Source organism: Cebidichthys violaceus, unplaced genomic scaffold (genome assembly GCF_023349555.1).
Source record: "Cebidichthys violaceus isolate CVI_PGR_0920_01 unplaced genomic scaffold, fCebVio1.0.p SCAF_30, whole genome shotgun sequence".
Classification (NCBI taxonomy): domain Eukaryota; kingdom Metazoa; phylum Chordata; class Actinopteri; order Perciformes; family Stichaeidae; genus Cebidichthys; species Cebidichthys violaceus.
In genome coordinates, this window is record NW_027176484.1 from 2,151,976 (window position 1) to 2,165,690 (window position 13,715).

General features: G+C 43.2%; 2 protein-coding genes across 2 annotated transcripts; one reads left to right on the plus strand and one right to left on the minus strand.

The window, feature by feature from the left end:
* Positions 1 to 819: 819 nt before the first annotated feature.
* Positions 820 to 4,500, minus strand: cdkn2aip (CDKN2A interacting protein). Its single transcript, XM_068724389.1, has 4 exons — positions 4,443 to 4,500; positions 3,515 to 3,806; positions 2,883 to 3,007; positions 820 to 2,215 (listed from the first exon to the last, which is right to left on the minus strand). Exons 2-4 carry the CDS (start codon positions 3,787 to 3,789, stop codon positions 1,662 to 1,664), a joined length of 954 nt encoding a protein of 317 aa, XP_068580490.1. The 5' UTR covers positions 3,790 to 3,806; positions 4,443 to 4,500; the 3' UTR covers positions 820 to 1,661.
* Positions 4,501 to 5,012: 512 nt separating this feature from the next.
* On the plus strand, positions 5,013 to 13,715 carry tubgcp4 (tubulin gamma complex component 4). The gene is given in 21 exon segments (XM_068724269.1): positions 5,013 to 5,181; positions 5,669 to 5,797; positions 6,043 to 6,165; positions 6,244 to 6,297; positions 6,423 to 6,479; positions 6,795 to 6,874; positions 7,311 to 7,512; positions 7,653 to 7,818; positions 7,900 to 8,024; positions 8,135 to 8,185; positions 8,268 to 8,373; positions 9,780 to 9,844; positions 9,846 to 9,888; positions 10,424 to 10,495; positions 10,498 to 10,532; positions 10,534 to 10,568; positions 11,147 to 11,324; positions 12,270 to 12,404; positions 12,522 to 12,638; positions 12,730 to 12,869; positions 12,960 to 13,715. Coding segments are annotated over 21 exon segments (1,998 nt in total). The 5' UTR covers positions 5,013 to 5,103; the 3' UTR covers positions 12,967 to 13,715.

Consider the following 13,715-nt stretch of genomic DNA (forward strand, 5'->3'; position numbering starts at 1 on the left):
CAATATTACAAACTGGGTGTCTGCGGTAACATATATATATATATACATACACAAAATTGAACTGTGCACATAATTCTGTTATTATGGAATTTCCAACGCAACCCAATAACTTTATTTCCCTCAAATAGAAGTTCTTCATCAGGTAGAATTCAAATCTTTAAAAAATATACTCCTTCCACCACTGGCGTTTACATCCAGTGTTCCAACTGATGGATTAATAAATACATAATAAAGGAGACTGTTGGTAGAATTCAATAGCGCGGTCAATAACGTGAAAAACTAAAAGGTCAAACTAAATCAGTTTCTACATTAAAAGGTTAACCTCTCACAGCCGGACCGGCCCCCGAGGATCAAACTCACACAAAGGCACGGTCGCCTCTATAGCGGTGACACTTTGTTCCATTCCTTAAATCATACAGGGCATTGAAATAAAAAAAACGAGCGCCACAGCTTCAAGGCCCACGTCACAGACCAGTGTTCAGACCGTCCAACGGAGTGAAAGGAGTCCCGGTGCAGCCATGTGGATGAGGTCCGGTGAACTGTGCTGATGAGGCCGGAGGAATCCTGCCGACACAAAACAATAGCTCAGTTTCAACTGTGGGAGGAGGTCAAGCGTGAACGTCGCTCAAATCACAGAGTTTTTAGGATTTATTCATTTATCGGCGCTGCTATTTAACCGACTCTAACGAGGAGCCGAGTCATCCCGCTCGGCTGCTGCCTGAACTTGCCAATTACTGCTAAATGAGAGGTGACGCACCTCTAATTCCCATGAAAAATTCTGTGAATCTGTAGGTAGAAACCAAATAAAACGTGACGCGGTTAAATTATTTTGTTTATTTAAAAATAGATTTAGAAACAGAACCACTGGTGTAAACGTACAGGAACGTACAGGAACAGTGTGGGAACTCACATCTCAATGCAACCCTGTTCACCTTCAACCCAAACAGGAACAAAGACAGAACTCAAACAAACCACAGCAGCACTTTACCCTCAAACACACCGAGCTGTGCTCATGTTTTATGAATTGTGACTCTAATACATCTCAGCGTTGTGTGGGTCTCAGTTTCTTTTCTTTGAATCAGTGAAGTTAAATAAAGAAATAAAATAAAAGCAGTAGCATTTATAATATAATAATATATCATATAATGGGTACTGTAGTTGGCCTCCTGAAACATACTGTAATAAAAAAAACCTCAAACTAGTCAGTCAATTCTTTGAAGCAATACTTTGATTGAAGAAACACACATTTTCTTTAAAGTAGAAAAATGAGAATTAAACGGCGGTGCCTCTAAATAACTGTCTTAACTTTTATAAACAAAAATTTGGGTCAGTAGAAATGAGAACGCAAACGCAACCGGATACAGAAACAATCCTAAAACACAAAGGTTAGCGGGTAAAAAAAAAAGAAGAAAAAGAAATTAATGTTGACATCAAGTTGAAAAACAAAAATAACGTCTGGACTTATTCCTCATCTTCAGTTGTGTTTACATTTCTCTCACACCGTGCCAGCTGCATTATGACACCAAAGTATTGTGGAGAAAGCCCAACAGTCTGGTCCCCGACACGGTCACCAAGTCCTTCAGTAGCTCCATTCAGTAGACGTCTCTCGTCTTTGCTCCCAGCAGGCACCACGGCAGGGCAAACGTCACAAACCGTCTGCTCTATGAGGAGGCGTCTTCCTGCTGCTCGGCCTCAAAAGGGTAGCTGAGAGCAGGAGGAGAGCCCTGACTCCGAGGCTGCTCGTCCAACAACATCAAGTCCTCCACATCTCTCCCTTTGAACCTCCGTCTGCAGATCTTTACTGTCACTTTACGCCCCTGAAAGACTTTTAGGGCCTCTTTGGAAGCCATGGCCCTGGCGGCGGCCTCGTCCCGCCCGTACCCCGTCCCCATGTACACAGTCTGACAGCGGATCTCGCACACGTGGCCTTCCTTCTGCGTGCGACCCGCGGGGAGGCCGTCGATGTCCTTCAGTGGCACGAACACGCTGGTCAGGGTCTCTTTACACGACTCGACGCAGCTGCGAAGTATTTCAAAATGGTCCAAGTTTGGACCGAAGCCCCCCGCCGACACCAACTTCCAGGCCACCGCCTTGTAGAGGCGGTTGAAGAAGGGCTGGTGCTCTGCTGGAGCCTGTGGACGAGGTCCGGATTTCTGACTCACGGGCCACGCAGCTCCGCATCTGGCTCTTTTCACAGCGCCGTCGGCGTCACCCTCTGAGAATAACGACACAGCGGGAAGGAGACAGCGATGAGTGCACAAAGAATCACATCTTAATGAGGGAACAGACTCCAGCCTCGGGCGTGGGTGTTAAAAGAGGAAAACAACCTGTCGGTGAAGCCCTGCTGTAAAGGAACATGTTGGTGGTCCGTAAAGAGCAACAAAGTTTGTGTTGCACCGAGTCCTTCCCACTATCTCACTTAGTCACAGCTCTTATGAAGGCTATTCAAGTTCACCACATATTCTAATCCTCTTAGCTAATGTGTGTTTGAATGAGCCGAAAAGCAAAATTACAAACCAGCATCGTATCTTCAGACAGCCTTTCATCAGAATCATTACATTTCTTATGGCTGAAAAGACAATAAATACAGTGAAATAAAATAAGTGATGTGGTTCGATATCAATTGCATCGTGTTGAAAGGTGCTTCTAATATCTTACTTACACATACACGGGGAAACTAAATATTAGAAATACATTTTAAAACGATGCAATCCAAGACTACACCGCTATCGGCCGATAGCTGACTGTAGCGTCATTTCTCTCCCTATGTATCTGTTACCAACAAGCTAAAACTAGAAAATAATGGTAGTGAGTGTCAATGTTTTGTCTTGTGTAAATACAGTCGTCTGTTTTATTCTTATTAAACGTGTGTATTGCATTACCAGTCGTGGCGCTCCGCTTTCCTCTGGCCAGGATTCCATCTTTTGTCGTTTTGTGAACGGGAGCATCTGCGACCACGATCCCCTCACCCATCTCCTTGATCCGGTCCATTACAGCCTGCGAATAGCTGAGGGGTGAAGAGAACAGAGACAAGTGTCAAATCTGTGCCTGGTTTATAAAACTGATGTGGTCTGAGCTTGTCTAATGTGGTCTATATATAATAATGACACCCTGCCTGACGATGGGAGGAGCTGCAGCTCTATCAGCACCTTCAAAACCAACTTAAACAGTCTGTTAAAAGCTGCTCAGCTTGAGTCTTACGGTCTTTCATGACTTGCTTTTATCTGACAAACAAACGTGTGATGTGCTATTGTGTGTAGCTTTGTATTGTGTGTCTTGTGTGTTCTTTTTGTATGTCTTTGCATTATGTCTTTACCTCGTACTGTTTGTTATTGTGCTTCCCTTTGCCAAAAGGGACTACAGATGTGAATTATCTTAAAGCTATAATCTGGTACGGTGCATCAAATGGTGACATTTATAAATAAATAAGTGGACACCACGTCTCGCATAGCTTTATCTTTTGAGTTTGTCATCATTCTGCTCTGTCGGTGTGTCTGTCGGTGTGTCGTCTTACCTGCAGCCGAGGAACACGTGATTGGCCCAGACCATGGACAGAGAGAGCAGCTTGTCCAGATTGCTGCCGTTGGGGACTCCGAGCTCCGGTGTGGTGGTGGTGGTGGTGGTGGTGGAAGAAGAAGCCTCCATATTCCTGAGGATGAACTCTCTCCGAGCAGCCCACTGTTTGTTGCTCTCACAGTAGGTCCTGAGAGTGTCCACCCACTGGGCCAGCTGTGGGTTCTGGACCAGGTACTCTGAAACAACGTCCTCTTCGCTCGTCTCACACGCCATCCCGGCTTTGGAAGGACCTGAGGAGACAAGACTCACAGAATCAGTCGTCTCTCTTAAATCACTTCTTAGAACACATTTTGTACAGAATGTGATGTCACTGAGCTTTCTATTGTTGTTATTATTGTCTTGCTTTTGCTGCTTTCTCCGTCAAAGCACTTTATAAACTGTTTTTAAAGGTGCTACATAAATAAAGTTATTATTAGTATTATTATTATCCCTACAGTATAACAAACAGTGTAACGTTTATAGCATAGAAAACAAACATATGCTCGTGTATTTGTGTTGCACGTCATGTTAGTACAGCTAGCTTGAGTCAGGCTAATTAAACTCAACAACTCTGATACAGCTGTGTGTACCTACTAGTTATCGTGTTAAGACCGCATACAGTTGGTGTTTGGTTGCTAACGTTAGCATAACTAAGCTAACATGTTAACGTTGATAACGCCACTGACAAACAGACTTTAGCAACTGCCGTTAAGTTAAGTTAGACGGCTAAGTTAGCCGAGTAATTACAAATCGCTCTACTAGAAAGTCACACTGATGATTACCACGTGCTCGAACTTAATCATAATATGACACCAATATGCTATAAATAAGCTTTTACAGCCTGAATGAAGCCGCTTTAAGCATTTTTACTAGAAACTACGACATACCAAGCTCTCTCTCCGTTGCGAGGTGTTGCTAGCTAGCTACATGACCGAATGATGACGCAAGACGACGATGCGAGCTTTTTTTTTTTTTTTTTTTAAGAGGAACTACATTTCCCAGAAGCGCCCTCATCGTTCGTTTACTTTTAATATAAATAAATAAATAAAAACAGCGTATGCTTTTGTATCATCTCGTAGATCCACAAAAAATAGATAATAATACAATAATAATAGAAGACACGTTTGTGATAAATTTATATAAAATTATGCTACCCTTTTTCGAAAGGAACTACATTTCCCACAAGCGCCCCATCTTTCGTTTACTTTTGTTAACATAAAAAACAAAAAAATTAGCGGATTCTTTTGTATCGTCTCGTAGATCACAAAAGCTGAGTAATAAAATAGACCTTTGTGATGTTTATATAAAATTAACGTAAAAAGGTAAAGGAAAAAGCGCCGGAGCGCCGGTTACTACGTCCATGGTTACTGTTGGTTAGCAACCAGTCCGTGCCACCGTGATGCTTTGCGTCGTGACGTAGTCAACCTGCGACAGCGTGGTCGGGCGGGCGGGCGGCGTTGGTTTTGTTTTGGTGGATTTGTTTTGGTGTCCTGAATGAGACGCTCACAGCTGCATTTTTCAACGTTAATCAATTAAAGGTGAATTAACATGATTCACGAGCTGCTGCTGGCGTTGAGCGGATACCCGGGGACGATCTTCACGTGGAACAAACGGACGGGTTTGCAGGTATAAAACCGAAGAAACAACGCTTCTGTTTAACATTGACATGCTAACGTTAGTTAGCTAAACATATGATGTTTCTGTAAGCTAAAACATGTTTTTTTTGTGTTAAAGACTCAACATATCTAAGTTATATCATTGTCTTTGCTGGAGTATAGTCATAAATTAGTGCTAGCATATGTTATATGAGATTGGTTCAAATCCAGCAATTCGAAGTGATCTGTAACGTTATTTATATATATATATATATATATATATATATATATATATATATATATATATATATATATATGGAGTTGAACAGTTCCAGGCCAAAAATAACTTAATTCAATTTCTATTCAGTTTATTTGTATAGCCCAAAATGACAAAGCATTGTCAGAGGACGTTACAATCTGTACACACACGACACCCTCTGTCCTGGGATCCACGGAATGTTCTTTAAGAGCCACTCAGTGTTTCTTTTCCAACATGAAGCACGTTGTTCCGCCCACAGGTGTCCCAGGAACTGCCCTTCCTCCACCCCAGTGAGACCAGTGTCCTCAACCGGCTTTCTAAACTGGGCTCCGATTACATACGCTTCACAGAGTTCATAGAACAACACACGGGCCATGTGCACCAACAGGTGAGTAAAGTCCCTCGATGCCAGATAACAGCCTTTTATGACATTTTTGCTTATCGTAATTCAAATTTGAAATTGGCATCTTAGAGATGCACCTTTCTGTATGAACACTGACTATTTAGTAATTTAATTAAAACAAAATCGATGTCCATACCCCCCCTAGCTGCATGCTTAAGGATGATATAAAGGTTGTTAGACAGTTCCCTAGCCGTCCCTGTCTAACACAGGGTTTCTCTGTCTCTCTTCAGGAACATCACACCAGCCAGCCCAACCAGACGGGGCTTCATGGAATTTACTTGCGGGCTTTCTGCACAGGGCTGGACTCCATCCTGCAGCCGTACAGACAGGCCCTGCTGGACCTCGAACAAGAGGTAAAAGGATGTCACGCACAGCAGGAATAACTGGTGAAGCAGGTGAAATGATGCTCATTTAACTTGTGTGTGTTTCAGTTCCTTGGAGATCCACATCTGACGATATCTCATGTGAATTATAAGCTTGATCAGGTAAAGCATTAATCTTTAGAGATAATTCTTAGACTTCTTTCATTGAAAAGTATATAAAAAACACTCACAGTGGAAAGTCTTTCTGCAGCTACATGTTTGTCTTACGCTGTGCCTTTTTCTTTAAGTTCCAGTTGCTGTTTCCCTCTGTGATGGTGGTGGTAGAGTCAATAAAGTCACAGAAGGTAAGGATGGTTTACAGTAGTATTTCACCAGGAAATGTAAGTTCAGGGCAGCGTTCAGCACTTCAAGAGGACAAAGAACCAAATCATTTGTAGAATATTGAGAGAAAACACAAATTAGTTTGTATGTGGAAAGCAGCAATGACATGTAATGATGTGTCAGTCAGGGATCCTTGATCAATCATGTCCTCTTATCACATCCACCTTACTTTGTGTGTGTGTGTGTGTGTGTGTGTGTGTGTGTGTGTGTGTGTGTGTGTGTGTGTGTGTGTGTGTGTGTGTGTGTGTGTGTGTGTGTGTGTGTGTGGCTGGCTTCAGATCCATGGCTGTCAGATCCTGGAGACGGTGTACAAGCACAGCTGTGGTGGGCTTCCTCCCGTCCGCATGGCCTTAGAGAAGTAAGTCTCTCATTGGGGAAGACTTTAATCCTTAAGTTCTACATTGTCGGGATGAACTGTAGTTTCAAGTTCTCTTCTGATGCAGAATTGATATCGAGACACCAAGTAATGTTTCAGTAGAAGTAAGGAAATAATAAGGATTTCAAATCATTTATTATCATTAAGTTTAATAATTTTTTAAGTTAAAGTCAATGTTAAACTAGAGATAAACAGCAGGATGAGAAGTAGAAACAATTACATAACAATTACATAACTAGGTGAGTTTTGAGGAGGGGAGTGAGGGAGAATGTCTGAGGTGTTGGGGGGGGGGGGGGGGGGGGGAGTTCCAGAGGGAGGCGGTCAGCGTTGGCATCGTCGTCTTCTTTTGATTTATCACGTCGCAGTAAACTACAAAACATTTTTGCGTCTTTGTCGTGTTGCGTGACACGTTCTGCAGGATCCTTGCCGTGTGCCATGGTGTGATGTACAAGCAGCTGGCAGCTTGGATGCTGCACGGATTGCTGCTGGACCAGAGCGAGGAGTTTTTCGTCAAGCAGGGCCCCAGTGCTGGAGGGGCTGCTGCCAACCAGGAGGAGGAGGAGGAGGACCTGGGGCTGGGAGGCCTGAGTGGGAAACAGCTCCGAGAGCTGCAGGACCTGGTGAGAATCACAGCGGAGCTTCATTTATGACGACCACCATCTGTGGAGGCTCGAGTTATAAACGAAGCTTCAGACACACAGGCCAAGAGATCGGTACGTATGTATTGTTCTTGATTGTGCGCGTCTGTGCTTTGGTGCAGAGGCTGATCGAGGAGGAGAACATGCTGGCTCCGTCTCTGCAGCAGTTCTCCCTGCGAGCAGAGATGCTTCCTTCTTACATCCCCGTCAGAGTGGCCGAGAAGATCCTCTTCGTTGGAGAGTCCGTCCAGATGTTTGAAAACCACAACCACAGCCCGTCTAGAGCTGGTAGCCCTTCGTTCTTCCTGCAGTAGCTTATTATAGCTTTGGTCTTTATGTCACATCTCATCGTTGTTTTGTTTGTTTTAGGCTCCATACTGAAGCACCAGGAGGACATGTTTGCTGCCGAGCTGCACCGCCTCAAGCAGCAGCCTCTCTTCAGCCTGGTGGATTTTGAAAACTTGATTGATCGGATCAGGAGCACGGTGGCAGAGGTGAGCTCATATACTGCTGCATTTAGGTTTTGGTGGGGGGGGGGGCAAACCTGACTGCCTTTCAGTTAAATCTTTCAGCTGAATAACAATCCACGCTCATTGACTTTCAGCACCTCTGGACGTTGATGGTGGAGGAGTCCGATCTGCTCGAACAGCTCAAGGTTTGTACTCAACATACTTTTCTTTTTCTGGATCGTAAATCAGGTCAAAATGAAGAGTAGTGATGTTTGTGTTTTCTTCCAGATCATTAAGGACTTCTACTTGCTGGGTCGTGGCGAGCTCTACCAGGTTTTTATTGACCTCGCGCAGCACATGTTGAAGACGCCTCCCACAGCCGTCACCGAGCACGGTGCGTTTAATGTCCGTGAAGACCCTTTCACTCAGTAGACAATCACAACGAGGTGTAACCGCCCATCACTGATCCAATCCCATCACCCTGGGAAAATGAATAATAATCAGATTAATGCTTGTTTGTTCAGGAGAAAAGAGGCAATAACCCCAAACTACTTAGAAGTACAGAGACATGATGCATGACATTTCTTTATGGCACACAATACTATGACTTTTTATTATTATATTTTAATCGCACTATATATCCTGACATTTGTTATGATATTTAATACTACATATTTTATATTAAATACTACATATTTTATATTAAATACTAAATTGTTTTGATATTTAATACTACATATTTTATATTTAATACTGCATATTTTATATTAAATACTACATATTTTATATTAAATACTACATATTTTATATTATATACTAAATTTTGGATATTTAATACTACATATTTTATATTTAATACTACATTTTTAATGATATTTTTATAAAGTACTATGACTTTTTATATATATTATATCATGAATATATTTTTATGACACACTCTACCATAACATTTTATTTTACATTTTTATGATACACTATGACATTTTTTGCATTACTATAATATTACATATTTTATGATATTTTGATGACGTACTATATTACAACATTTTTATAATATTTTTTATGACACACTATTCTATCACACTTTTCATGAAATACCATACCACAACATTTATTATGACATTTTATATTTATATGACATACTATACCATGACTTTATTTGTATGAGCTAATTATTACATTACATACTACAGTAGCAGCAGCATGGCTACATCGCCAAAATAGTTTTGTATTAAACACGAGTTATATCTTATTCATGAGCACATGAACACTTTTTAGAAATACCACAACTTAGCTGTTGTTCCTTTTTACAACACGCTCTGTGCAGAGTTCTATTGCACAGTGTATATTTCAGATGTTATGAATATGAGATGTCCCGAATGAACTTCTGTCTGGTTCATTCGTGAGACAACGTGTCACTAAAGTTCTGCACAGCGTCTAAATGAAAAGAAAACTTTGATCAATATTCATTATTTGCAGATTCAGGGCCATGAAGTTGGCCGTGCAAAAACAATGTTCCTCAACAAAGTAAATCATCTTTTCATCTTTTAGTTAACTTGGGGTGGTTTAATGGAATGTGTAGATACAGATTTATGGTGTTCTATAATATTCATAAAGTAGCAATAATGCGGGTTGTAAATTGACCTGGTAGCCACACCTCCAGTGGAGGAAGGAGAGTGGTAAATGGAGAAAGTGTGTCGGGGTCCGATCGGGTTTGAGCTTGGTGGAAACGTGTCGGCACCAGCTCTCGGTTCACATGCAGGACGTGAAGAAGAGCTGAATGTGTTTTCTGTTCCGCAGACGTAAACGTGGCCTTTCAGCAGGCCGCTCACAAGGTGCTGCTGGACGACGACAACCTGCTGCCGTCTGCTGCACCTCACTGTGGACTACCAGGGCAAAGACAGCAAAGGTGTGCCCCCCCCCCCCCCCCCCCCCCCCCCCCCCCCCCCCCCCCCTCCTCAACGCTGATGAGATGATGAGAGTCCTGTTCAGAGACTGAAGGAGAAAACACCTGATGATGTCGCGTTAACAGAAATGACGATGGAAACGATGCTCTCCCTTCGTTTGGTGTTTAGCGCCATCCAGTGGTTTTATGATCAAACTGTTGGAAGAACAACAAATCTTCAGTTTTTAATAAACTGATGATTGAAAACAACAAATCTTCGAACTAGTGCTGGAAAAAAAATTAATTGAACTGTTAATTTAGAGAAATTTACCCAACAATTGTTATTTTTTTAGGATTGTTTCAACTCATTTATTTATGCAAAAAATGCATTCTCTATTTGTGGCTTCATAAATTTATGAATCTGCTCCTTCTCTGGTCGATATCATTCTAAATTTAAATATATGTTTTGTTAATCAATTTGAACTGTTGGTCAAACAAAACGAACAACAAGAAGATGTCACGTTGCTCATTTTATGGGTTACTTGTTGGGTTCTTTCAGAGGCGATGGGCCCCAGAGATGGAGCCACTCCTCCACAAGACACCTCCCCTCGCGAGGCTCCTCCCACAGGCTGGCAGCTCTCGGCCTCACCTACAAGGTTCAGTGGCCGCATGCACATCCTCTTCACTCCGGCCATCTTGGAGATGTGTGTACTCATTAAGCTCCCTGCGAAGTATTTCAATTGTTATGTTTGAGTACAGCTGGTGAGCCTCCTCTCACCAGCTGTATCGATTGCTCCTCCTCTCCTCCTGATCAATTGCTCCTCCTCTCCTCTTGATCGTTTTCTCCTCCTCTCCTCATGATTGTTTCTCCTCCTCTCCTCATGATCGTTTCTCCTCCTCTCCTCATGATCGATTGCTCCTCCTCTCCTCTTGATCGTTTCTCCTCCTCTCCTCCTGATCGATCGCTCCTCCTCTCCTCCTGATCGATCGCTCCTCCTCTCCTCCTGATCGATCGCTCCTCCTCTCCTCCTGATCGGTCGCTCCTCTTCTCCTGATCGATTGCTCCTCCTCTCCTCTTGATCGTTTCTCCTCCTCTCCTCATGATCGATTGCTTCTCCTCTTGATCGTTTCTCCTCCTGATCGATCGCTCCTCCTGATCGATTCTCCTCCTCCTGATCATTCTTCCTCTCCTCCTGATCGATCCTCCTTACCTCCTCATCGTTTCTCCTCCTGATCAATCGCTCCTCCTCTCCTCCTGATCGCTCCTCCTCTCTGTGCTCAGGTACAACGTTGTGTTCAGGTACTTGCTGAGTGTGCGGCGGGTGCAGTCTCAGCTGCAGCACTGCTGGGCTCTGCAGATGCAGAGAAAGCACCTCAAGTCCAGCCAGACGGACGCCGTTAAGTGGAGACTACGCAACCACATGGCGTTCCTGATCGACAACCTGCAGTACTACATGCAGGTAACAATAGATGTGTAATTCATGTATATGTATGCAAATATGTACACATGCAAACCAGTATTTATCCGAACAGATGGTGCAGCAAGATTTACAGACTCATAGAGTGAGATACAGACTCTCAGAGTGAGATACAGACTCTCAGAGTGAGATACAGACTCTCAGAGAGATACAGACTCACAGAGTGAGAAACAGACTCAGAGTGAGATACAGACTCAGAGTGAGATACAGACTCTCAGAGTGAGATACAGACTCTCAGAGTGAGATACAGACTCAGAGTGAGATACAGACTCACAGAGTGAGATACAGACTCTCAGAGTGAGATACAGACTCTCAGAGTGAGATACAGACTCAGAGTGAGATACAGACTCTCAGAGTGAGATACAGACTCAGAGTGAGATACAGACTCTCAGTGAGATACAGACTCACAGAGTGAGATACAGACTCTCAGTGAGATACAGACTCACAGAGTGAGATACAGACTCTCAGAGTGAGATACAGACTCAGAGTGAGATACAGACTCTCAGAGTGAGATACAGACTCTCAGAGTGAGATACAGACTCAGAGTGAGATACAGACTCACAGAGTGAGATACAGACTCTCAGAGTGAGATACAGACTCGCAGAGTGAGAAACGGTCACAGCCTGACTTGACAATTGCTCTTGTGTTATTTGAGGATTTTAACAATTCCACGAAGACAATCATTTAAATCGTGATTCTTTTCGTTGCCTTTCCTCCCACATGTGGAGTAGAAATCAGACTGTTGCACAGTTTACTTTATAACCCCAAACCATGTTTCACAGCGTCCCATGTGTACACATAGCTTTAGATATCTCATGAAGAGACTTCTTGCAGTTTCTTAAGCGTCATGCCTCAAACCTGGCTGTAACGTGTGATTGGAGCGCTGCGTCAGCTGAGGTACTTCTTTGTCTTGTTGCTTGTCTGTAGGTGGATGTGCTGGAGTCCCAGTTCTCTCAGCTGCTTCAGCAGATCAACTCCACCAGAGACTTTGAGAGCATCAGACTGGCCCACGACCACTTCCTCAGTAACCTGCTCGCCCAGTCCTTCATCCTCCTGAAGCCGGTATGAACCACTGAGCCAGATATGTATTAATCACTCATCCCCTGTTACCTTGAGCTTGTGGACGAACTAAAAACACTGAGCTGAACGATACCTAATCTGTTTTCCTCGTTAACTCAGGTGTTCCACTGTCTGAACGAGATCCTGGATCTGTGTCAGACCTTCTGCTCGCTGGTCAGTCAGAGCGTGGTGCTGCTGGACGAGAGGGGAACCGCTCAGCTGGACATCCTGGTCAAGGTGGAGTCGCTCACCTCCTCGTCTGTCCGATGTCGGAACACGTCGACAAAATAAATATATAATTTAGTAACACGGGGCTTTACGTTTTCAGGGCTTCAGACGACAGTCCTCCCTGCTGTTTAAAATCCTCTCCAGCGTGAGGAACCATCAGATAAACTCTGACCTGGCTCAGCTGTTACTGCGACTGGACTACAACAAGTACTACACCCAGGCTGGAGGCACTCTGGGCAGGTAGGACACCAGAATACTTCATTCAAATTCAATATACCGGAGTCTCTTGAGACAATTGATGGAAGTAACCCAAAACGTCTTTCTCTTCAGTGTTTAAGGAGAGCCCAAAAAGGATTCAGAAGAGAAGCTGTTAAAATGTTCTTCTTAAGGGTCAGCGCTCACCTGTTGAGTCTTTTCAGGTATGTGCCTCTGACATCTCTAGAGGCAGCGGCAGTGGAACTACTACTTTGGTTAAACAAGTAGTTCCAGTGACAGCTGTTCATTGAGTACTGTGTGTATTAAACACACTAAGTGAAGCTCCCTGCACAGGCTCTTTGTTTGAGTCCGCTTTAAGAACAGTTTGTATGTTTTATTTAAACAATGGTCAACATTTTTAGGTAATGTGCTTTCTCCCTGAGAGTAATTTTGAGGCTAAAGCAGAACTTTGTCAGACGGTTAGCTTAGCTTAGCCACGCTAGCTGTTCAGTCTTTATGCTAAGCTAACAGCTTCCTGCAGCTTCATATTTAGAGCGTACAAACGTGACATTGATCTTCTCATCTGATTCTCTGGCAAAAAGAAAGTGGGTGTTCCCAAAATGTTGAACTATTCCTTTAGTGAAATACGTTTCCAGAAATTCAACCTGCTGCTTCAGAACAATTCTAACAAAGACGAGCTGCTACTGTGAGTTTTACAAACGGACTCCATTCACTTCCACTGAATATGGAAGCAGAAACTTGAGGAACAGATCTCAACACTTACTGACGTCAGTAGGAAGGTCTGGGTCATGTGACCCTGTCTTTTGTATAAACTGTAAATAAATATCAAAGCAATGTTTTGTGTGGAGAAAATAAACTTGAATCCGTTAA

Bases quoted from the DNA above. Each gene is read 5' to 3' on its own strand.
- cdkn2aip (XM_068724389.1), bottom strand. From the start codon at position 3,789: ATGGCGTGTGAGACGAGCGAAGAGGACGTTGTTTCAGAGTACCTGGTC. The intron at 3,008-3,514 runs GTAAGACGACAC...TTCACCCCTCAG, and splicing joins CACGTGTTCCTCGGCTGCAG to CTATTCGCAGGCTGTAATGG. The intron at 2,216-2,882 runs GTAATGCAATAC...CGTTATTCTCAG, and splicing joins AAAGCGGAGCGCCACGACTG to AGGGTGACGCCGACGGCGCT.